This window comes from Dermacentor variabilis, chromosome 6 (genome assembly GCF_050947875.1).
Source record: "Dermacentor variabilis isolate Ectoservices chromosome 6, ASM5094787v1, whole genome shotgun sequence".
Taxonomy (NCBI): domain Eukaryota; kingdom Metazoa; phylum Arthropoda; class Arachnida; order Ixodida; family Ixodidae; genus Dermacentor; species Dermacentor variabilis.
In genome coordinates this window covers 170,511,371-170,536,957 of record NC_134573.1, presented here as the reverse complement: position 1 = coordinate 170,536,957, position 25,587 = coordinate 170,511,371, and the positions used below count along the sequence as shown (strand labels likewise).

General features: G+C 40.9%; 1 protein-coding gene across 2 annotated transcripts; it reads left to right on the top strand.

Annotated features, from left to right (window-relative positions):
- Positions 1 to 55: 55 nt before the first annotated feature.
- Positions 56 to 25,587, top strand: GLS (glutaminase). Of its 2 annotated transcripts, XR_012829125.1 has the most exons (17): positions 56 to 464; positions 3,345 to 3,435; positions 3,559 to 3,695; positions 4,452 to 4,581; positions 5,749 to 5,828; positions 6,504 to 6,667; positions 7,793 to 7,863; positions 8,676 to 8,708; positions 8,776 to 8,834; positions 9,603 to 9,720; positions 10,185 to 10,361; positions 11,288 to 11,419; positions 11,955 to 12,109; positions 14,136 to 14,276; positions 16,087 to 16,300; positions 17,741 to 17,821; positions 20,903 to 25,587. XR_012829125.1 is itself a non-coding variant. In XM_075696736.1 (16 exons), exons 1-16 carry the CDS (start codon positions 223 to 225, stop codon positions 17,768 to 17,770), a joined length of 1,974 nt encoding a protein of 657 aa, XP_075552851.1. In that variant the 5' UTR covers positions 56 to 222; the 3' UTR covers positions 17,771 to 25,587. The 2 variants fall into 2 exon arrangements, 1 of the variants encoding a protein (XP_075552851.1); XM_075696736.1 differs by having other exon boundaries at positions 17,741 to 25,587.

Here is a 25,587-nt window from a genome sequence, read left to right as displayed (position 1 = left end):
ATTAGCGTCAGCGGCCTGACGGCACGCCCAATGTGTGTTCGTTTTGCGAGTTTGTTTTATATTTATTCGGGGGAATTTAACGGGGGTCCCCTCGCAAATAGCGCATGCAGCGCACAAGCGTGCTTCTCTTATCGCCTCCAACGTCGCGTAGATCCGTCAACAAAGACTTGCCGCCTCGCACCTCATCACTTGCTCGGGTCGTTGGAGGCGCTCTCGAAGTAAATGCCTCTGCACAGAGCTACTAGGGACATGATTAGGAGATTAGGAAGGGTTGTGAGCTACCAGAGGCGTGCTCCTAAGGTTTGTCCTACTACGACAGGGCTTCTGCAGCCGCAAGCGACCAGGCAACAGCAGTCCGCTCGCTTTTTCAATCGCTACGCATCGCTGGAAACTACGTCCCATGCAAATCGAGTGTTTGTGCCGGCCGAAGAGTTTCAGCGCGACAAGGAGAAACCTTTCGATACGTAAGTTTTGTGGTTACAAGAGGGTATGTCGTTAGAGCTGCGTTTCATAACAGGGCGAACCGCTGGGCAATGATAACGCAACTTTCATTTATTCTCGGTTAATTTTCCTTTCGTACGTTTCTTTTTTTGTGTGTGTTGTGATCCTGCTGCACTTTGCGGCATTCTCGTTTCAACGTGTCGTAAGAGTCGAAGATATATATTCTGATCTGATGCTGGTGATAAAAGACTCATAGCACTGGACAGCACAATTTATATTTGCTGCCAGCTATAATCTTTGTAGGGGACGTCGGAGTAGACCGTGGGAGCACGCTATCGTAGAAGTCGGCTTTACTGCAGTGTTATATACGCCTGGTAGTGAGCTTTTCTGCACAACTCGCGTGTGCCCTGGCAGCACCACCTAGAAGACTACTAGGTGGTGTTGGCCCTGACCGTTCGTACTTGCACTGTACACCTTTGCATGTATCTACTAGGAACGTCATTTGAAGCAGAACATGAGCTACGTTTGCAATTCAGGTCTCTTAATAATCTGTATAAACGACAAGAACGCACCAGCCACGAAGTTCGTAACAGCATTTTCCCTTTTCTTTTTTTTTTTTTTTCTCGCTTAAAGAGTGAAACTGCAAAATGGGTCTCATATGTTGCGTTCATTTAACTCACAGCGTTAGTGTACGCACACATGTTTTGCATTTAACCACGTTTATTGCTTGATTATCTTGAGCGACTGCAATGTTTCAGGTTCTGAACATGTAGATGTTCAGACTGTATACCTGCTCGTAGAATGACAGACACTGCACCTGGGAATTCTTTTCTCCACCTGGTTTGTGTCAACTAGCAGGCTGTCATATGCGTTGTTTGACCTGTACATCATATGAGCGCGATGTCTTTCGGCTGCATAGAATGTTGCCAATTTTCCTCTTGTATGGTGTCTGTGTATGCATGTGTCCTCATGTATATAGCCGTGTGCTGGCCATTAACAGCATAGATGGTCAATTAACGAGTCTGAGTTTTAGAAAAGAAGTTATACTTCTCTGCTATACAGCTGCCAAAGTAGTGATATCTAGAAAAATATGATAATGCCTGAAAACAACATACTCTCTGACTATCAGCCTTCGTGACATTTTCATAGCACTATGGGGAAACCTATTTAACTGACATCAGAACAGAAAACAGATTGTCTTTCTGCTGTACAGCTGTTCTTGGAGTAACAACAAAAATATTAATAATGCATGAAAACAGTATACTGTCCGAAGATCAGCCTCCTCGACATTTTAAAAGCAGTATGGAGCAACATAACTGACAGTGCATGTACAGAGCTGAGGCCACACATTCATATTTCTTTACAGTCTATTGGTTTTCATGCCCTAAAGGCCCTGCATTTATAAAATTCTGGCAGGAAGCCATCAGTATGGCCATGGATACCAATGAAAATTGCTTTATTCATTTGAGGAATAAAAACAAACCAGTGAGCTAGGTCAAGGCTGTCAAGATTGGTTAGGATTGCGAAAGATTGGTTAGAATTGCGAGCAAACGCCATAAGTGCACTGTTAGCTGTACATTCCCATAAAGAAATGTTGTTTATGGAGCATGAGAAGTATGGGTGGATGATGTCATGTGAGCTGCATTTTGCCTTGCTTTGTTTTGCTTGGAAGGTACTTATATGATTGGCAACCTGTAAAACAAATGCTCTTGGAATCTGATGAAATGCGTGTCATCTGATTAGGCAATTTGTCTGTGAAGCTCAAAGCTCAAGAATTGTATAATTTCAGATGCTTTGATCTGATGCATTTCTAGATTGGTTGCTAACTTGTAATCTGTTCCTTAAAAGAATTTGCACTTCCTTGAATAAACCAATAAGTTTATCAAGTTCCTCTTGTCTTATCAACCTTTGGAAAGAGGTATATTTCACCACTGCTGCCCCTTGCCTAGGCTCTCTAATTCTAGCAACCTCTACGATAACATTTTTAATTCTGGGTATATACATGCCAAAACCACGATTTGACTATGAGGCATGCCGTAGTGGAGGACTCCGGGTTAACTTTGGCCACCTGGGCTTCTTTAACGTGCATCCAATGCATGGTACCACAAGTGTTACTGCATTTCGCCCCATCGAAATGTGGCCGCAGTGGCTGCAATTCGTTTCCACAATCTCGGGCTTATCAGTGCAATGCCATAACCACTACGCCACCACGATAGGTTTTCTCTGATCAATATATCCCACTCAGTTACAAATTATGATGGACAGTGAATAAATGTGTCAAATTTACATTATTTTACTCAGAGGCGCATCAGGATGCATAGAAAAATATTCAAGGTGGCACAATCATACTTTGTGCATTTTCTACTCAGTCCTCATAATTACACAGTAATTAAATCTTTATTTAGTTCACCATCAGTCAAGTTGTGTTTTTTCCATAAATATAATAATTGACTCACCAGCTCAAAGCACATGTACGAGTTTATTGGCCACAGTCAACACAAGGATGGAAAAACTATTTCCCAAGTGCTCATAGAACGTGGCATGTCCAACGTTCCACCGAACAGGACAGTGCTTTCATTGAAGTGGTTATTTGTAGCAGTATACATACTGTGCACATTGAAGCGAAATTAACTCACATTGTATAAGCAGAAGGCTTGAAATAAATAAATATTGACAAACAACTTGATGTTCATTGATCCTTTTCTTGCTATTGCTGGACAGCACAGGCATAAACAATTTGTGTACATGAATGCGTACATCCTAACTGAAGGAGATATTTCTTGGAATGTTATTTTGCCCCAGGCATCTTAAATTTGTTAATTTTTATTGCTTTTGAGGATTCATATAGCATGTTTGAAAGGTATTGAGAAGCTAAAGAAGTATAACATTGTCACTAATTGCAGACAGGAAATTGGTCCCGTGAATGTGGAAGACCTTCTGTTTGATATGTTCAAGGATGCAGATGATGCAGTCTGCGTGGGAAAGTTCTTGAATGTGAGTATTGGTTTTGTTCACCAGCCGATGATTTCCCCCTTTCCGCTGCTGGTGCATATAGAAAGCATTAACCATGCACTTAATTTTGCATTATGCTACATCCTGTTATCTTGGTTTATCCAGGCACTGTTCACAACTGGGCTGTGGAAGAATGATCCGCGTCTCAAGGAGATGATGCAGAACTTGAGAAATGTTCACAAGGAGAAATCGCCCGTCCGTTCACTTGAATCGCTTGCTCTGAACAGGGAAACATTTGCGCAGTACGTACAAAATTTCTTCCTGGCTGTTTAGTTATGTACGTCAATTGTCAAATTATGTCCCTTTTGCCTGTTGTAAAAACAATGCTCTTACAAGCAAGATCGAGAGATTTGTGAAATTTTGTTATGCTGTACTAACACTGAGTGGTTTGAGGCTGACAGACTTGCCATGTCTTTAAATTAAAGTCATTCTTAAGCCTTAGTAAGCTTACATAATGTTTTTATTAGTGGGGTGATGGAGTAGCTGTAAGCACATTTGTCCACCAACTTTGAGAGAATGTGGGCATTTTGGTCTGTAGTCTCAAAGTCCTAAAAAAGTATTAATTGTCTCTGATAGTGTGCAACTTATTTCTTTCACTGCCTTTCATATCCATTCAGCAGTGAAACTTGCTTTTGGGAAAAAAGTGCAAACATTTGTTCTTCCTGTACTCATCTATTTCAGAATAAGCTTTATGGAATACAGTTTATTTTGCACCCCACTTTAAACTATCACGAAAGGAAGATGACTGCCTTTGGCAAACTCTAAAAAAGTGTTGTTTTTCATGTAGTTCTAGTACTTAATTCACTTTTAGCTAATTAACTTGTGCTGTCATTGGACTTAATTCCTAGTTCAATCTTTCACTAAAGCTTGTGAGATTTGTTGCCGGTAGTATACTGCAGTGTACTATGACTGACAATATTTTCGAGCATGCATATGCGCATGTGCAGCCAAATGACTGGTAGGTATCATTCTCTGCTTCTTTTTTTGCTTTCCTGCAGAGTGATCCGAGAGAACATCGTTCTCATCACTCGAGCGCTGCGTCACCAATTTGTGATTCCAGACTTTCAAGACTTTATTCGCTATGTTGAGGACTTCTATTGGAAGTGCAAAGTGAACACCGGTGGAAAGGTTTGTAAATATAAATGCAACTCACTGGAAAAGGCATTGCAACATCTGTTGACTGTAAGCTTCTGGGCAGAATAACAAGCACCAGTGTAGCCTCATTGATCTGGGTTTGGTTCATACTATTTCCCCACCCACTACAGTAGCTTCTGGCAGTGCATTGCTGAGGTCGGGGGTTGATCCTGGCCGTGGTGGCTGCATTTCAATAGGGCCAAAATGCACAAACACTCTTGGGTACTTTGATATAGGTGCGCATTAAAAATTCTAGGTGATCAAAATTAATCTGGAGTCCCCCACTACGGTGTGCCTCATAATCATATCATGGTTTCTGCCCATTCAATTCCAATTCCAGAATTTATTATTTTTTGCAAGTTACCAGTTTATATGTTCATCACAGGTAATAATGAAGATATGCCATTTGAATAATACATTTACTGGACAACAGATTACTTGTCTCATTCCTCCCATTCTTTGAATATGAAATGTATACCAACAAGGTTCTAATGCAGTCATGACAGAAACGCTGCTGCATGATTTTGTGACTAGTTAAGGAAGTGCTGCATTTGACTGCCCGATGTTGCCTTTCATAGGTGTAGTAGATACTTTTGAAAGGTGTAAGGCTGGCTTTCTCACAATACACAAGTGCCCAAAATATAGCTGCTATTGTTAAAATCTCAATTATTGTGCAGTTGATGTATGGTTCTTGTCTTTTTACACTCCTTTTCTTCACATTTAATGCAGTAAAGTTATTTTTTAAATTCTTTTCATTCTGTATTAGAAAAAAAAAAAAGATGGCAGATGTTTCTGAGCTAAACCATGCTGCATGCAGCTGTCTGGCCGAAATGGCATCTCTGTGTACTAAATTACATGTTAGCTGTTAAGTCTGAAAAGGTTGGCGGCTTAGTGCCATGTGTCATATTCAATGATCTTGTAGTATTGTAGAGTTATAGCTGGTCATATTACAGTTGGCACCATGTAATCACTGAGGACATAATCTTACTGACATAATAATATTCCTAGATGCTGTGATGGTTTCTCGTTAATGCAGTGTTGCTGATGCTAAGTGCTAATGTTACTGTGTTTCTTTCACTTCACTTTCAGTGGGCTCCTGTCATACAAATTGCTTCTATATCTGTTTGTGAAACTTCATTGTCGCGTATATTTTGCCAACAGGTGGCTTCCTACATTCCCCAGCTGGCCAAGTACAATCCAGACTATTGGGGAGTGAGCATCTGCACTGTGGATGGCCAGAGGTAGGCAGTATATCACATTCTTTATTCATGCATTCTTTTCGTAGCAGATCTGTATTGAGCTTTGATGTGTAGTAGAAGGCTGCATAGGTCTAGCTGTTGCTGCTGCATATGCGCATATTGTGACAACACTGGCCTGCAGCTAGAGTAGCCAAGAACTGCTTACATTGAATAGAGTTGAAAGACATCAACCATTATTGTGTGCATGTGTGGGTACGTAATGCTTGCTGCTTATCTAAAAGAGTGCTGACATGATATTTTCAAGTATTAATTTTTTTATGGTGAATGAAGGTCTTGAACCTCTGAAGCCTAGAAAAGCACCAGAGCCTTACTGGGAACAAGGTTCCCATCTGGGAGCTGAAACCTTAACTTTACTAAATCTTTTGGGGTCAGCATCTTGTTTTATTTTGTCATCTTTTAAAAGCCAAGTTTAGCTACACCTTCATCTCATCTACCATACTCATACATATATAGAAACTTTGCTTTAATGTTGTGTATGTGTGCAGGCTCCACTTCAGTTAACTTAAACTTTGCAGCTTTGATAAGAAATCAGTATTTGTCAATGTGTGCTTTCTGGGATGGGAGGTAGGTGATAACTGCACTTTGTTTTATTTGGCACCATGGGCTTTATGCAGTCAGTCTTTTATTCACTTCCGATTGATTGATTGGCATTTTCAGGTTCTCAATTGGAGACACAGAGATTCCATTCACGATCCAGTCGTCTGGCAAACCCATCAACTATGCCATTGCACTCACCGAGCTCGGCTCAGACGCTGTCCATCAATATGTGGGCCAGGAACCAAGCGGCAGGATGTTCAATGAGCTTGTCCTCGATTACAACAGTATGGGTCTTCTGCTCTGATCTAATATTTCTTGAAAAGTGTTAACCGGGTGTTCAGCAATCTGTAAGCCACCTTCTCCAGGGCATGTAACAACATAGGAAAAATGGAGTTTCACTCGCTAGAGAAATGTAAAAAACTCCATCCTGTCTATTTCATCAGGTTTTGAAGTGAAGCTTACTTGCAATAACTTGCACATGTCATAGCTGGAAGGGGTGCATGCAGCCCATCATTAGCCCTTTTTCATGTGGCATTTTAAAACCCAAATGACAAATTTCTCTCACCTCTTCCTATACAACTTACGGTTGCTGAAATAAAAATTGTTGGGAAAATTATTCAACATGACAAAACATCCTATATTTAACTTGCAACAGTTTATGATAATTTGGTTAACCCACTTTACTGTAAAATTTTTCAAAGAGCCTCGTGGGTTGAGGAGGTGCTCATGTAGGAGAGCTGGTGTCTGATGTAAGCATCGACATATCACTTTAGGATAGTGATGTAGTGACAACAAAACCTTTGGGTAATACCAACATCCTGTCATGTTACTGTTAGCTAGATACTCTCTTGCATTTTTTTTCTTTTCTTTTGTTTTTCGAAGGTGTGTGTTGTCAGTACCATAAGTAGGGCAGGGAGGGAGTGACAGCTCGGTTCAACACTGCTTCTTATAGAGATTTTCAGCTTGACTGTAAACGTATTGGTGTTTGCAGAATACTGAGTTACTGGAAAGCTGTACTGCCATAACAAGGCTGGTAGTGACATCTTGTGACACAGAGCTAAACTGAGAGCACACATAGTTAATGGTGAAGTGACCTACCATATTCTACTTAACTGCTACGTAAAGCATTGGTAGGGACATAATCGTTGGCATGCAGTCCTTTTGTGATTTTTCTTAACAAGAATTTATATTCGTGCAACACAAAAGATTTTCAAATTGATCATAATTAAACAAAGTGTCACAAGATGTCGCTACCAGCTTTACTGTTGCTGTCCATGGCTCTGGTAACTCTGTAATCTATAAACGGTAAAAGGTTTATGGACAAGTCAAAACTCTCTTTTGTTATACGCTGTGCAAGCAGAAAAATGAATGCAATACGTCAGTGGTTGACTCTTCCTTGTGTGTTTCAGAAAAACCACACAATCCCATGGTGAATGCTGGAGCCATTGTCGTTGCTTCGCTACTCCTGTATCTCATAGAGGTGAGGCTGCTCTTTCACATCACAACAGAGAAGTAGCCAAGTTTTTCTCCTTATCATTAGACATTGTGGTTCAGTGATACATGCAAACAATGTTCTAGAGTTCATTTCTGTAATGTACAACTGAAGTGCCGCAGGCAATAGCCGTCTGTTATAGCATGTACTCTTTTTTTGCCACTGCTACCCTGCTTCATTTGTCACATGGTTATCCTTTGATGGACTGTGCAACTGTCAGTATTACAATGTGCATGCATACCACATACCGTGTCATAAGGCATTAAATCAGTGGGTCCAGGTGCAACCCCAATTGATTATGTATCCATCTGTTTGCTTGTAACAGTGATTACTGTTGCTGTTGCAACACTCTGTTAAATGTGCACATTAATGCTGCATTCTAATGAGGAAGGCATAGATTCATGTGCACATTAAAGAGCGCCAGGTGGTCAAAATTAATCCAGTTCCACCCCCTCCCCTCTATTATAGGGACCTTCATAGCACACTACGCATCTTTGGGAGTTAGAGGCTGATCAATTAACCATACGCACAAATGTCTCCATTAGTCTAGTCAATGAAGGGACTGGTAAAGTTGACTTTCCCCCATAAAGCCTTTTATTGAGGAGAAGCCGGCAGCTTTGATTTATGCATTTTAGTGAAACAAATTTTGCTTAAAATTTGTGACTGCATCTGTATATTCAAAGCAATTTCTTAACACTCATTGGTTAGGTTGAGCTCTTAGTGACCGATTTCGCTTGTCAAATTTTTTGTTGATCTCGTGCACATTTTGGTTCACGCATTTTGTTTTATTCCATTTGCAGCCAGAGATGAGGACATCTGAGAAATTTGACTGGGTAAGTATCAGCACTAGTTGGTTTTGTAGTGTATTTCTCCGCTGACACTTTGCAAATGGCTTTTCAGATGCTCCAGTACTACAAAGCAGTGTCGGGAGGCGAGTACCTTGGCTTCAACAATGCCATGTAAGTGAGATTATGACCTCGTGATATGTAAAAAAGAAAAAGAAAGTCAGATGAGAGAGTTAATGCTGTGCATTCTTGCTTTCCACTAACTTGTTACTGGGAGTATTGTTCAAGTAATTTAAGCCAGAGTTACAATGATGGGTGAAGCAAGTGATTAGTAATCGTTTGGCTGTGAAAAAGTGTGGAGTGGGAGAGACATTAGCATCATTTCCAGTACTTCCTGAACTTGAAAGTAGTGTCCACGGAACTGCACTTTGGCGAGTTTGTAATTTAGTTAAATGTCCAGAGCCAGCCCTTAAGGTATCATCAATTCGTTCATGAAGGTGACCAGTGTTTAAAAGCAGCTCCTTGATTATGAAGGCAAGTTGCGGAGATGTTAGTATAAATACTCTCAATGAAATAAAGATTTTGTATCAATACTTTAGCACCAGCCCACTAGAAGTTACACTGGTGCTTCTGAAAAGCAGTTCAAAATGCAGAAAAACATCGAAGATCAGATTAACTGTAATGTCCAAGCATAGGTCATAGATGCTTGTAGACTGCATGGCAAGAATTTTTCAGGTGAAGCACGCTGGCTAAACTAGATCAACTAGCTGCCATCTGAAAGCAGGTACTGCTGATAAATTTTTTATCTTGATAATTGAGTCACCCTTTTTTCTGCCTATTGATAGAGAACTACAGGGTTTTTCTTTCTAGCTCTATGGCTAGGGTTAATTCTATGCCTGGTGGATGTCAGCCAAATGATGTGCTGCTCCTTTTTGCTTATAGATTTCTTTCAGAGAGAGAAGCTGCTGACAGAAACTATGCCATAGGATTCTACATGAAGGAGAACAAATGCTTCCCTGAGAGGGTCAACCTCAAGGAAACGATGGACTTCTACTTTCAGGTAAAAAAGTCTTAAAGGTACAGTTTTTGTGGGTGTATTACGTAGCACGGGCACCTGTTTTTGTGCCGAAAACAAAACCACCAGTGCTAGTTTTAAAGTGTCCTGGGCTTGCAGCCTTTCTGTGCTAAATAGCGAACCTGTAAAAATTATTTGCCAATGACCATTACAAGCTGTCAGCCAAAAGATATTGCCCTTGCTTTGGATGTACTGGCAGGCTAATTGGTTTGACATGCACCTTTCCTAGTGCAACCAGCTTAGACATTAAGTTAAAGGCGTAAAGAACAATACAACATGTGTAGTCGACTGATAAATGATGAAAAGAATGCAAAATAACATTCATGCATTGCTTATTGCATGCTTAAGCTTTCCAGTGGGGTGGTTAAATTGTTTATTGAACTAGGTGCATATCAAATGCTGCATACTTCTGTGACCATTAGAACTTTGACGTCTGTGTTTATTTGCAGCTGTGCTCTCTCGAAGTTAACTGCCAGTCCGTGAGCGTAATGGCGTCAACATTAGCCAATGGTGGTATATGCCCCGTCACAGGCCACCAGGTTATGAACGGGGTGTCCTGTCGGGATGTCCTGTCGCTGATGCATTCATGCGGAATGTATGATTATTCTGGCCAGTACGCCTTCAAGGTAGGTAATGTGTTCACCATTTCTGTGTAAAACACTGAAATTCTTAAGCAGTAGCTGAAGCAATGTTAGTGAAATTTTCTGCAGAAAAAGTACAGTTATAGTGAGTAACAGTCGGGCAAGGTTGATTAGGTGCTCATATTTTGCAGAAACTGACAAATATAGAAAAATTCAGAAACTTTGTAATGCTGCCTTTAGAACTCTATAATACAACAGTAGAAACACTTGTTGCGTATATCTGCCTTTATGTTTTGGTTTAATGTAGGTCATGCAAATGACATTGAAAGATAGGCATTTTTCAGTAGTACTTTGTTTATTACTAAAAAAAGGGACACAAAATGTTGCATTCAAGTTTCCTAATTCTGTACTCTTAATTATGAATTTCAGGCAAACGTTTCGTGGCTGGGCTACTAGCCACTACGTAAACACACTAGGTGCACTATATCTAGTGTATCTATACTAGCCACTACAGGTAGCACCAGAGGTGGTGGTCACTGCTGTGATATTTGGCCCTGGTCCCCTGGAATAGCCTTGAGAATAACTACACAGACCCAATCAGAAGTTACCAGTGCATTCATTGGTTTCCAAAGAAATGGTTTCTGGAAGAGAGCATTTGATATCTCAGTAGCTAATCAAATTCCCAAGTTCAAGAACTGAACAACAGTTGTATTTTACAAAGCCAAGTGAACCGCCCAATTCATATAAACCCCCAACTGTGCCCCAAACGCACCGACATGCATAAGATTTCTGTTTATCTGCCAGTATAGTTCCCATCCAAAGAAAATTAGTGCTAACTGGCTTTCCCAAAGCAAGCACATAATCTAACATATTTCACATAAAATGTAATGAGCTAAAGCACAAGAATTTCTAGCACGTCTTCACACAGAGCAGTCTAAGCCGAGCCACCCTGTGAAACCAAAATGACGCAGGTTGGCCTGCCAGCCAAGTCTGGTGTCTCGGGCTGCACGATGGTGGTGGTGCCCAACGTGATGGGCATCTGTCTCTGGTCACCCCCTCTGGATGTCTACGGAAACTCTGTCCGAGGCGTGCAGTTCTGCGAGGTCAGCTTGCTGCCTTTTGTAGTTTGGTATGATGCAGTTCCTACAGAAGTGCCACGTAACTGTACTTAGTCAAGAATTTTCTTATTAACTGACAGTTTCCAAGTTCTATGTGTGGAAAATTTTCTTGACGCAATTTCCCGATTGCAGGTATAAAGTGAGGAAATTCAGCTCCTTGCTCATTAACAAGCTCTGGGCTTGATTGTTCCCCTCACTCTGTGCCTAACCTGTGCATGTCTTCACAGGGAAGCTAGTCTATGCATGACATCACAAGAACGATTACAGGCCACTGCAGCCACATTAGAATGGGAGACGAATGCAGAAGTGTCCATGTGCACACTGAAGAACATAATGTCATCTGAATTATTCCAGAAGTTCCCATTATGGCATGTCTCATAGCCTAAAGTCAAATAGAATATATTTCTGCATTGGAATTTGTGGGCTGTATTCCGACTTGGGAGTGCATTTTCTTTTCTGGCACTTGTTTATATTCATCTGTAGTCTATAGTTGCTCCTTTCTGATGGCTATGTATCACAGGAGCTGACTAGGGTTTTCAGCTTCCATCACTATGACAATCTGCGCCACATGACTCAGAAGAAGGACCCTCGGCGACAAAAGTATGAGACCAAGGGCCTCAAGGTGGTCAACCTGCTCTTCAGTGCTGCCAGCGGGGATGTCACAGCCATGCGCCGGCAAGTTCTTTCACATCACTCATTTTCTGCTGTGCACAGGCTGCAAGTAGGTGCTCCAATATCACTTATGGCCAAGTGGGTATGCTCAGCATAACTCTACTGATCAACTATGTCAAACATAAGCACCACAGGTTTTAATAAAGTTAGTGGACAAAACAGCCATCTCACATTAGACCCTGCTCCGTACATCCAACCTCTGATGCCACGACTGACTTGAAATCGTCATGCTGAATCGATAACACCATTTAGAACACGTACTAACACATTCAAGTTTTCATTTTTCCCACTAACGATTACATACTGGAACGCTTTGCCGTTATGTATGGTTCAGAACAGTGACTCATTCAACACATTAACGTCATAAAGTGAAGTGCTTTTCTTTTGTTTCCTTCTTGCAAAGGACTGTTTTTTCTAAATTTGTAATGTTTATAATTGTTTTCACGGCCATAAGGTGCTCATTGATGTGTCATGTTTACGTACATATCTATATATATATATATATATATATATATATATATATATATATATATATATATATATATATATATATATATATATATATATATATATATATATTTTCCCTCTCTTCATGATCTGTGATGATTTCTGTTTGATGTTTTTACGAGTGCTTGTGTAAACCTTTTTGATACCCCTCCTGCATGGGCCCTAGCTTGGGCCTGCAGTATTTTGTAAATAAAATAAAAATAAGAAAATAAGTTCTGCAGAAGCCTACAGCGTGCAGGAAACTTTATGAGAGGTAACATTGCCATCCACCTGACTGTATAGCATAAAGGGTATACACCTTATTCACTATGGTGTGTATTTTTGCATGGAACAGTGTGAACAGCCACAAGCGGTGCATCCAGGGCACTTAAAAGTGCACACCTAGAGGCTCATCACACAAGAGGGCTGGCCCAAGACAGGCGTAATAAGAAATTGCTGACGGAGGCATTTGTTCTTCAGTGGACATAAATAGGCAGATGTTTCATCTTTTTGGTGTTATGGCTGCATTCGAATACAACTCTTCAGTGGCATGCACTTTGAAACCTGTTCATGGGAAAACACGAAAAAAAAAACCATCATATTTGTCATAACATATCTGTGATCACATTCATTTCATATTTGTTAGTGTTGTTCTTAGTGGTTATCACAATAGACAGTGGTCTTGTAACCTGGCAGCATTGCAGTCAGGCTTATGTAACAATGGTATAATGGAAAGCTTCACATCTGTGAAACTCCATAGTGAGTTAAAAGCTTTTCTTTTTTTTTAAGTAACCCATGGGCCGGGGATCCAGTCGTCAAACAGTGTCGCCTCCTTAAGTCAATGCTTGTCTTAGAATACCTTTATTCTTTCACATTCCCACGTGAAGTTGTGAGCATTCAGAGTAACCTTCGTTGAACATGCATAGTATTTCACTTGTAGAAGTGACTGCAGGTGGTTGAGGTCATTGCATTGCCATCGCTGCTCCCATAAGGTTATGCATGTTGTCCATAATGGTGTATCCTACTCTGGCCTTGGTTAAAAAGACTTGTGCCCCTCAGGGCTCATCGGGATCAGGAATCGCAGCCAGGAAGTTTTCTCAGTATTAGTACGAGAGTGCAAGACAGGATGAGGACAAGAACTTTCTTGTCTTTGTTCTGTTTTGCACTATCATAGTCATAATGAGTAATCGGTAAGGAGCCTTGTTGTCAGTTCGATTGACAGGAGGTTTTCTCTGTGGCAGTTCTAAGGCAGCGCTGTTTCTTTCCAGTGTTTTGCTGTAGAATGTCCATAGGTGAGCGTATGAGTTGGAAGAGAGACAAAAACTTTATTTGTTTGTTTTGTGAGTGTCACCATTCCATGTATGACCGATGATCATGAAGATGCCAGTGGTTAAGTGCATGATATGGCTACCTGAACACAGAGAATGTAGGAAACCAGGCAAGGTGTCTCGTGGGGGCCTTTGTCCCACTTTCCCAATAGTGGGGCAAGAACGGTGATTGAGTCATGCCTTGTGTTGCATGGAATGATGTGTTGTTTGTGCAGCCACTACCTGTCGGGCATGGATATGGGCTTGAGTGACTACGATGGCCGCACAGCCCTGCATCTGGCCGCTGCTGAAGGCCATCTGGAATGCGTCGAGTTTTTACTAAAAATCTGTGGTGTGGACGCCAATGTCAAGGACAGGTATGACTGTCAGTGAGGCATTACCTGCACAGCGACCAGTGTTCCCATTACACTTTCGTCTCATATCTTTCAAGCAAATTGCTATGCTGTAGTGCAACCTTGTGCTCTGAGCAAGCCCAAGCTGTTCTGTTCTTTTCACATGGGCTAGCTAGTGATCATGAGAGGCAACTGTAAATTTTCATAATGATTTGTGTAAGCAAACTATTCATGCTGCATGTTAATAATTAACTGCATGCTGCTTATTCAGTATTCATGCTGAATCAGTGTGCACACTGCAGCACAGAAAATTATCCCATAGGCTGCAGGCACTACTTTTTTATTGTGTGCATCAAAATAACTGATGTACTGCATCGTAATATCTTGTCATGCTGTGCCTTTGTTCTTTTGTGTTTGTGCACATAACTGACATATATACTTCTCTCATCGGCTGCACTCAGACTTCCTTAAGTACTCTGCATTCGCCATTGAATGAATTTGGGAAAAATGAATTTAGGTACAGCACTCCACCTTTTCTGTCGTCCTTTTGTCTCTGCGCCTCTTTTCACTTTTCTTACGTGCTGGGACATGTCTTTGCCTTAAACATCGTTTTCCCTCATGTAGAAATGTAGTGCTAAGAAACAGACAGTGCTAGTTTGCCTCTGGAATATGCAAAACGACCGAAAGGGTTTCAAGACTTTGTGTATGTGTGTTTCTATTAAGTGTGTAAATCCACTGAAGTGCCTTAGATGTGACTTGCTTATACGGAAGTCGTAGTACAAGATGAACCTCATAAATCTGTTTTCAGAAATATTAAAACTAACTGAGTGAAGCTTGTCCTAATTGTATAGAGTGTAAAGTCCCATTATTGAATATGTTTATAGGTTATCAAAATTTTGTTTAGTTATGTTTCTGGGATGCATGAAATTGGAAAAAAATGTGTACTTTATGCAATTTTGGAGCTTCGTATTAAGTCTGAGAGGGTGTTACCAAATAGCCTACATTGTTTCACATGGAGCACAGACTGCAGTGGAAGCTAAAAGATTAATTTTGTTTCATTTTATTATTTAAAGGAAATGTTTTTAATCTCAACTGCCATTTTTGAGATCCCTGTCGAGTGGTTTCTCAAAATGCACATACCTAATCAGTATTGCTGAAAATTGCAAGAATTAGATACTTGTATTCTACACATCCTTTTGCATATGCATGCAAAATTTTTTCATAAGTTCTGACAGCTTCCACTCACACCATAGTACTAACTTCACAGCTTTTTCCTTTTTTTTTTGTAGACAAGCAAAGTGTTTATTTAACCATGCAGTCATTAAGCAGTACAGTATTGGAATGCATGAATACAGTGGGCAAAGCAAGCTTTCTTATATTTATTTAAATTAGCCTGAATTATGAGCTATCCACCTTCAAGTTATATTGTGATGCTGCAATACATTTTTTTTTTTCTATTCTTGAGACCATAAAGAGCCAACCTTCACACTTAATTTAAGTTTGTACTGTTTTCTAAAAAATTGCGAGAAACCTGCTTACTGCTACAGAATGCAGTTCTTGGAATGAAATAGGAATAACTGGCTGGCCATTCCATTCTTCTCTTTTTGTGTTCATGTGTGTTTGTGTTTATGTTTTTAAGCACTCCTCTGTATGCATAGATGTCCATTGCATTTGTGCTAATATGAGCCACTGGCATAACTGTTCTCCTCAGCTATTTCTTTTCATTTGTTTCCTTTTGCATGAATGTCTGTGCTGTATGTGCGTGTTGTGATTGCATGTGTTTGTGTGCATTTTCTGAACACTTTCACCTCTGCCTGCATGGCTTTTCTTGTAGGTGGGGCCACACCCCGCTAGACGATGCACGCCAATTTGGCCACGCTTCTGTGGCCGACTATCTTGCCAAGTGGGAGGCACCCTCCTTGACTGCGGCAGTGACGTCTGTCACCAACCATCAGCCACAGATGGCATTGCCGCAGAGCGGCACCGACAGCAGCGACGCCCTCCCACCGGCCCCCAAGGCGGCAGCAGCCAATGGCACCAGCCGTCCCGTAAATATTCCAATCCTGCGCAAATGAATCACGAAACTGTTCCATTCCACATTGTTTAACACGGGGCTTATGCTTTAGTGTTCCAGGACTGCTGCCGGTTGCGTCTGCCCTGAAAGAGCTCTTTCTTTTCCCTTCCTCATATTATTGCGGTGTGAGACTTAGCTAGCAGCATGCATGTGTGATTAGGCATTAGTGTAGGCACAATCACCAACTCCTGTGATACGCCCTAGAACTTTTTGGAGATTGCACAATTTCATACGCATCCCTTTTTACTATGTACATCTTTGCAGCATCTTTATGTTGTGCCGATCCACTGTCGAAACCTTCATGTTTATTATGAATTATAGCAGAGGTTTAACCATTAAATCTCTAATCACGTTTGATTTTATATATTGTACTTCGTGCACCAGTGGGCAAATGTCCTCGCACATATTCATTTGTCAATTTATTTATTTCAATTCACATTACATGTTCAGAGGTGTGAATCATGTTACGGCGCTTGTTTCTACTGCAACTTCTCATCAATATCCACAGCACAGTGACAGCAGGACTAGTACACACCTTTTGCACAGGTGGAAGTGTGCTTTTGTCAAGGCTGCTGTTGGCTTGCCTCATGGCTAGTAGTGTCAAGCACCTCAGGGCGAAGCATTTTTTACTAGCAGGTGTTTTGTGTAGTGCTGTATTTACGGAAATATCCAGGGTTGTGGTGTCTGCGAATGAGAGTTTGCGACTGCCAAGGGATGAGAGAAACAGTCCAGCCACACTGGGCATTTAAAAAATGCACTAATGACACAGGGTTTGCGAAAGACCATAGGCATTATCTTTTGAAAGCCCTGTATCAGATCATGTGTTTTCTCGCTGATGTCTCTTTTACTTGTTACCGCTGCACCGTTATTCTGCACCACTACCGTAAACCAAATCTTATGTTGCTTTTGGTGTATGGCTGGAGCTTTTTATTTCAAGGCACCGGCCACATATTTAATGGCTAATAGTCAAATTCTAATTGACCTGTGAATAGCTTAGAACAAACCCTTTGGTGCCAATTTATTTATTAAAAAATCTACTGCTAAAGATGTTTGTGCTGTGCAGTTATGACGAGCTTACTGAGGCTTTTATTTTAATATATAATTTATTGCAATGTTCTTTTGTTCTTGCTTTTTCCTGTGTGTCTGTGTGACATTGTTCTCATGTCACCATTCTAAATCGAATACCTATTCACTTCTCGCAAGAGACCTTCGAAATGTATGCGTTCTCTTATAAGGTATCGCAATCTTTCTGCTCTTTAATTGTGCACATGATCGATGATCCATATTTGCATCAGAAAAAAAAGAGAGAGAGAGAGACAGTTCAAGCAGAATGGAATTAGATGCATTATTAACATATTCTAGTCACACGGTCACTAAAAGTGAGCTGGTTTCTTCCTTTGTCTCCCTTCACTAGGACATTGCTGCTTTTAAGGGCAAAAGGTGAATGGTACGTCCAGGCCGCATCGGCAGGGATCCTTTGTCCACACTTAGTGGCGTAAGTGGAGGCTGTGCATCCTCTCTCGGAAATCATTTCCTACTAACTTTGTAGGATGCCTGCCCCTTCACTTCTGTAACTTTCTCGCTGGGAAGACCCATAAGAGCATTGGCTTCCTTAGCAACTTTCCTGTTCCACTATTCTGCTTTTGATGCCAGCAAGAACTGTCTTGATGTCGTGTATGCCTACTGGCTGAAGTGGTGGAAGTGGTTGGGCCAATTCACACAATTAATGTTCTGCAGCGCTGATAAGTGTTAACTGGAACATCATTGCGTTTCACACCAGATTTTGGAGACTTACTTCTCGAAATTGGTGCTAACACAGGATTTCTGCAAATAGATATTACTTGATTACTGTGTGGCTTTAGTTCTGCAGAGTGGAAATGTGCTCTAAGTTGAATAATTACAAAGCAAATTAGTGAAATTTTGTTAATTAGCTAACACCACTCTGCAATTTGTCTTGTAAGCAGTGTCTCCCTCTTCACGTAATCTATCTGGTGTGACAGCATCGCAATATCTATCACTATAGGTATTTAAAAAGCTCTCTCTCAATTGGCTAACCTGGTATATAATGATTGCCACTTTCAAGCTGAAAAGAGACAGTTTCACAGCCTGTTTTTATGGCTTTATCTCCGAAACAATTGCATTGGCTCCAAGTTGCTTGACTGTGTTTAGTTGCAGATGTATGACATCTGGTATCGTGGCATGTTGCTCAACTTTGGAGGCCATGACATGTATTGTAGAATTGTCAGTGTAAAAGATGTCTTTGTCACTTTTCAAACTCAAATAGCTTCTTGTTTCAGCCAAGTTTACTACTGCATGGGAAAATGTACGTAAGTAAAAAAAGAGCGCGAAATTAGCGTGCAAATGGTATACAAGTCAAGAAAATCCTGTATTGAAAGATCCCAATCAGTAAGTGAACGAGCAGTATTAAAAAATATGCACCATGCAAGAAATGAGGGCAATGCAGAAATTTAACCATTAAAAACTGCTTTCACATTGCACTTCAATAAAAAAAATTAAATTGCGAGGTTCTATGTGCCAAAACCACGATCTGATTATCAGGTATGCCGTAGTTGGGGATTCTGGATTAATTTTGACCACCCAATACATGGTACATGGGCATTTTTGCATTTTGCCCCCATTGAAATGCGGTCGCTGTGGCTGGAATTTGATGCCGCATCCTTGTGCTTGGCAGCACAACACCAAATCCACTTAGTGACTACGGTGGATTATGCTTGGATATAGGAAAATACGTATCTTTCAGTTGCATTGTTAACGATTTCAAAAGTAAGATAGCAGAAGAAAGCTACTTAATGTAATAGCTCTATCCCAACCATTTCTGATACTATGGCCAATCGTTGTGCACTACAGGAAAGTAGCTCTTGCAGGGATCAAAATCAAAGAAGAGGAACCCATGACATAGCCACTGCACGCTTTTGCCCTTTCTAACATCAACCTGCAGATATGTGATGGTGCTGATGCTGAACACACATAAATTGTGTACGTGTGTGTTCTTAATTCACACTGCTGTTCTGCTTTTTTCAGTGCATGAGCTTTCCAGTGTTGCTTACATGGTGATCAGAAGTTTGTGTATGTGTGAAAGCCAATTATGAAAATGTCACATGAAGCTTTGTTCATCTTTTATGTGGCACAGGTGCCATTAGAACATCTAGTTACTGTGAAACTGTCAAAAATCTTAGGTCCAATGTAGTTCTGTGATCTTATGCATTTTGACAGTGTAGAGAACTGTTAACACTGTTTAGCAAATCTTGTACATTTTTAGTGCGAAGTGCTGCTTTTATAAGAGTATAGTAATAGCGATGGCGTGCTTTTGGATTTCCCAAAATTTGCTGAGGATGAAAAAGCTAAGTTATTGTAGTCCTGATGTTGAATTTCACTTGATGAACAGAATTGTTGAGGTGATAAAATATTCAATATTATTGCATCTCCCAATACAGCCATGCAATGGGCCAATTAAATTATGGAATATATATATCATCCCCTTGGATGCCATGTTTGTCAAACAGTGTTCTTATTGTATCCTGCATTTAACATAGAAAAGCAAGAGTTCAGAGTGACATTACAGGAGTGTAAAAAACCTAAGTTGTGGAATACCAAATTAGTAATATTAGACTGGAGATTGTGCCAGGATTGGAACTAACATATAGGAGACTAGCCATGGCCTTGAAATATCTGGACAAGCTCATTTCTACAGTTTCAGTGCAGTTCTGGCAGCATTTCATTCGGTCTAGTTGATTTCTTGTAAATTCAGAAATATCACATTACATTTGAAAATACATATGTACTTAGCCTGGCAATTCTCACAAGCTTTTCTGGCACATTCAGTGAATCACAAGTAGATTTCTTGAAATCCATGACGTCACAAAATTGCATCATTGGCTCCACTGTTCGAGTGGGGAATTCACGGAGAAAAAAAAAGAAGCTTTATTTTTTTCTGATAACAAATAGTCTTTTTCCCCAGTATGCAGAGGGAGCTAGTACCAAAACTGCAATAAAATATATGGCCTCTACTACTTGGGTCACCCCACTACTTGGGTCACCAACTACTGCAGGTCCTTGCTTCCTGGCCAGCTGGGATCACCGAGTTCTGTTACGCGTACTGTGTGTTGCATGGATAAGCTAGCTTGGTACAAATACAATGGCTTGTTTTCACTATACTATTGCACTCGAATGGCACTTCATGGCGCATTTCGCTTAATACCATCTGGGGTTCTTTAATGTGCGCCCAATGCATAGTACGTGGGCATTTTTCCATTTCGCCCCCATTGAAATGTGGCCATTTCGGTCGGGATTTGATCCCGCTTAATACTATCTGGATGCAGTGCTTAACTTGTCTCATTTCTGCAACAATTGCAGACCAAGAAAAACAAGTAATTTCTTAAGGAAATTAACAGTAGTTTCAACTGAAGCATCCACCACCAAGACAATGAAATGTGGAGAGTGGTTGTTGTCCTTAAGACCATAGACAGCATCACCAACCGTTTCACAGAGAAATTTTACCCGAGAAATTCTATCATTGCTTCAAATGATACGTACTTATATTCTGGACATACAACAGCTTCGTCGCCAGGCGTCGGCGCCAACAACCGCTTTCAACAACTCCTCCTGTCCGACTGAAAGTAATGTGTGCCCCGACTGGCCAGTGTGCCGTGACAACTGAGCCAACTTCCGGAAAAAGCAACCAAGCACTGCAGCTAAGCATATTAAGCTAAATGCACCACAAAATGCCAACTGTGTGAAATATGAATGTAAATGTGGCGGTGGTTCAGCAAAAAGAGTTATTTGTGCCAGCTTCAATTATCAAACCAACATAGCTATATAAAGTGCCCGCTGCCAAGGAACATTGTTCATTTTTCACAGGAAGCATAAGAGTGCCACTAATAGACTAATTTCACTTTGAGTCTCACTACAACACCGCTGCTGCAAAGCATGCCAGTAGCTGTAGTCCTTGGCGGGCTGAAAGTCAACTATGTTAAAAAGCATGTTGTGTTTGCACCACAACAAATCCACTTGAGATTGCAGCAGGGAGATCAAAAGGCGGGGACGGGAGAATGTGAAGGTTCTACTGTAGGAATTGGGGATGAGTAGATGCACCTCCTAACTTACCTCTAAAACTCAACGCAAACATTTACGGTCGCATTGTTCTTGGCATTCCCCGCAATGTTACCTCAAATCCAGGTACGGCAGAAAAACGGTGAGGACTATGGATGGCGCTGGTAGGGCCACTATGTATATGCACTGAGTGTGACGAGATTGGTCTGTTGGCTTTGCAGCCTGTGTGCTACATTGTTGCCTGAGCTGACATAGTAAGTAGTGGTGCCTTTGTGCACAGGATTGACTTCAATTCAATTTTTTAATTTGTTTGGTGTCGCATTTCATTGTACCGATATCCACCCACTGTTCAGGCGCATAGCCAAAGTGCTTTCATGCCAGGATGTGGCCTGCTAGGCCTAAAGTGTGCTGTGCAAAGACATCACTTTGGAATGAACTCGCACAACCCAGTCCAGCATTACTGGCTAGTCTGTAGCCTGACTTGGTGCTCTCCTTAGATGTCCCTTTAGTACCTTTCTTGCCAACTAGTGTGCAAGCACTAAACTGTATACAACATCCCAAAATACAATTTGCCACTAACAGTTGCCAATCTGTGTAATGTACTTACGCTTGAAACATCATTGTGTGCTCTAGAAAAAGTGCACAATGCACACTTTAACGCACTCTGGTTACAGATCTGTTTCTTCATTTACATTCTATGATTTTAACTTGCAATGTCTTTTTATTGCTTGGACTACATTGTGTATGCAACAGTAGCATGTTGCTTTCACTTCATTTTTTTCCCCCTTTTAGTCTTGTGCCTGTGCCCTTTTAGCATTATATATTTTAAGAATTTGTTAGCACCACATTGATTTTATGTACATAGAACTTGTTCATAGTTGTCATTTATTTTCGGTTGTGTTCATTAAACAATTTTGTTACTTTTGTACCTGCAAAACTACACCTTACAGATCAGAGTAATGCAACTCTTGCAAGTTGTGAATATGGTGTTGACAGAGTTGGAAGACTTGCAGAATCAGTATACTGCTGAATTGTAATATGTGATGGTAATAAAGCTTCTAAATAAAATCACTAGAGGCAACTCTGACACTATGGTGTCTTCAGGAGCTGCAGTACGTATGACAGTTCAGACAGCATTGTATTGATAGGCAGTGTATTGATTTGCTTAAACTTTGGCCTTCTGGTTTAGAATGGCTTTGCGAGTTTTCAAATGAATGATTTTCAACAAAATATTGCGTTGTAAGTACAACAATTCGCAATGATTATGTATGTGCACAGAGACATTGCCTTGCTGTGTTCAGAAAACTATGATTGTTCAGAACTTTGGTAAGATAACGCGCAATAAATAATGCCACATGCATGAAAGTTATACAAATCCTTGTACAAAACCCTCACTGAAATGTGGAGAGTGGTTCGGGCACCCTACAGTAGTTGGAACAATTGCAGCACAAGAGCTCCATCTTGTAATTTTTGTAGGAGACTCTGATTGTAGTGACTCGCTCCTTGCAAGAAACTTGTAGCCAGCTGGTTTCCTTTTTATTCAGGTTTGATCTGATTTTTTACATCTGTTCTGCTAAACACATGCACTTAATCATTCCTGCACGATATCCACCACAATGAAAGCTGTATAAATTATATCCAGTGCATTTGAGTAAAATGAAGGGCACAGAATTTGATTTGTTCGCAGTGTTCAATAGTCTGCACTTGGCATTTGTTAAATGGAGTGGTGATGAATGCACGCTTTTTGATAAGCTTTTGTATGGTGAAGGAAAGTGTGGTGAATGGTGCGTGAAGAGTGCAATGCTTTGTGTAGGATGTACAGCTCGACTAAATATGTGCAGGGTTGCTTTGTCGTACAGTATTGTAACATGCTCAAATATAGGTTGACTCTCCCTTGACCTTTTTTGAACACAAATTTCTCAACTGGGGAATTTGAAAACACTTTAAAGGGGAACAGCAACACTTTTAAAATGCAGGGAAAAAAACTTTGTTGACGTGCACACGAGCCAACTATTCCGCTGCGTACAGTGGGGAGCCCAAAATCATGCATCAAAAATCACTCGCGCTCACCTGCGATTTCGAGGTTCCCTCTATCATGCACTGCCTATGGCATCATAGACCTGAGTGACAGCCCATAGATGCCAGCCATCGGGCAATCGTTCGTGATAGTGAGCTACTCCAGAGCGAAAGATCATGCACACACGCACACCCCTTTATTATAGCAAATGTAGCAGCGGCAGTTGTTAATGTGTCACGTCCATCCCGTCACCATTCCTTTGCCGCTCTCCCACACCTTTTTCAGCAACCTTGAAGATTAGGACGACTGAAAGTTGAGCAAGTTGGTAGCGACTCGTGTTACTGAAAGGCAAAAGGTTACGCCAATGGTAGAAAAGAAAGAAAACACAAAACTTACTTGCGGATGCTCGAGGGAAGGCAGCACCAACCTGCCAATTGTAGGTACATGTGGGCACTAATGAAAGATTACTATTTAGGCATGACAATTCCTCTTTGTGGAAGGTAATCAAGGGCTGACTTAATGGTTTGCCATGTCTCATAAACTTGCCTAATTGAGGGTTGACAATGATATGCTGTGCCTCAATTGTAAGGTATACTTCGCTCTGAACAAGACTATACTGTTAGACGGTGTTCTACTGGTAGGGAATGTTTATGCTCAGTTAATCTCTGATTGATGCAAGACCTGTCTGCCCTACATAAAAACTTACCACAGCTAAAAGCTGATAGTCGGCATTTGTGTTGTCCTTTTTGTTACTTCTTGTGTATGTGTTTGCATGCCTGCCTTTCAGTATGTCAACCTTGAAGAGTGACCATAAGTGTCCCACAAAAAGAAAAAGAAGCAGTAGGCTATCAAGTTGCTACCAGTGCTACCCCAGTGGGGAGAAAGCGTGCTCTTATAAAAAATTTCCGTGGGAATATATTGATTGAAAGGGATCATCACTTACATTCTCGGTTTTGAAGAAAGGGTGTTGCATGACCCCTTTATTTTCGGTGTCACTGAGCATACCAAAGCAGGACAGTTCACTTCCCACTGTGAACTCTTTATTCAGGTGCAGAACACAGCAGGTCCAAAAGAGGCTGCGTTTTGTTTCCAATACACACAGAGGGTGATGTCATCAGGAAGCCGATTCCAGGAATTTCATAGAATGTTTTAGGCAGCTAAGGTAACAGCAATGCCTTTTCTGTCGATGCTTCAGGATCGGGCAGTAATGTGTTAAGATAAGTAATATGTCATGTTACAGTATTCCTGCCTTTTATATGAAAGCTATGGGCTGAATTATTTTTGTTTCTCTGTGGTTCAGTGCATCAAGAGTCGAGTCCTCATTTTCTCAACCCGTATTTGACAGTTTGTCGTGAGAGGAGCTGTTTGCAAGTTGCAACGATGCGGGGCCATATTCTTGAATGATCACTTTTGGCAACTTTTCACTTTTACCCACTGGATTGGCTCAGTAGCTATGGTGGCCTGGTATAGTGCATGAGGTCACAGTTGTAATTCTGCAGCTGCATTGTGGTGGACGCAGAATGCAGACACGCCCACTTACTTAAGCACATTTTTAAATTAAGTAATGTCATTAAAAGTAATGTAATGTCTTCCACTACAGCCCAGCTATTGCCTTGAACATCAATTGATATATAATGCACATACTTGCAAATGTTTCTACTTGTGGAGGTGTAAAATGCCTGACTAACAGCCTACTCCATCAGCCTACTCAATATGGTATGAAAATACCTTGCAGAACTTCTCCCATTTGCTTTCATTCATTTATTACACCTGCTTCTTGCAGCTGCAACCACTTTTTCACAGGTGGTGTAGCCAAAAGTCAACATTCCGAGATAGGGCCCCCATTTTTGTGGCATAAGCATGATAATAATGGTGATATGTCCTATAGCATGACAAGTCTTTCAGCGTGAAGGAACACCGGTGCCTGCTCTGTTGTGTGTGTAAAATTCTAAGGCTTTTGCATCAGCTGTGCAGATGTTGCTTTTATTGTTGCATAACTATAAGTGATGTCTGTAGAATGTGTTGTGAAGGAAAGCACAATGTTTCTATTATGCGATTGTAGCACTTGTGTCTGTAGCCATTTTACAACTAGCATAGCAAAGCATCTGATATGGCAGCCCAAGAAGACTTTGAAGCTGTTTAACTGACATTAAAATGAACATGGTCTGACAAAA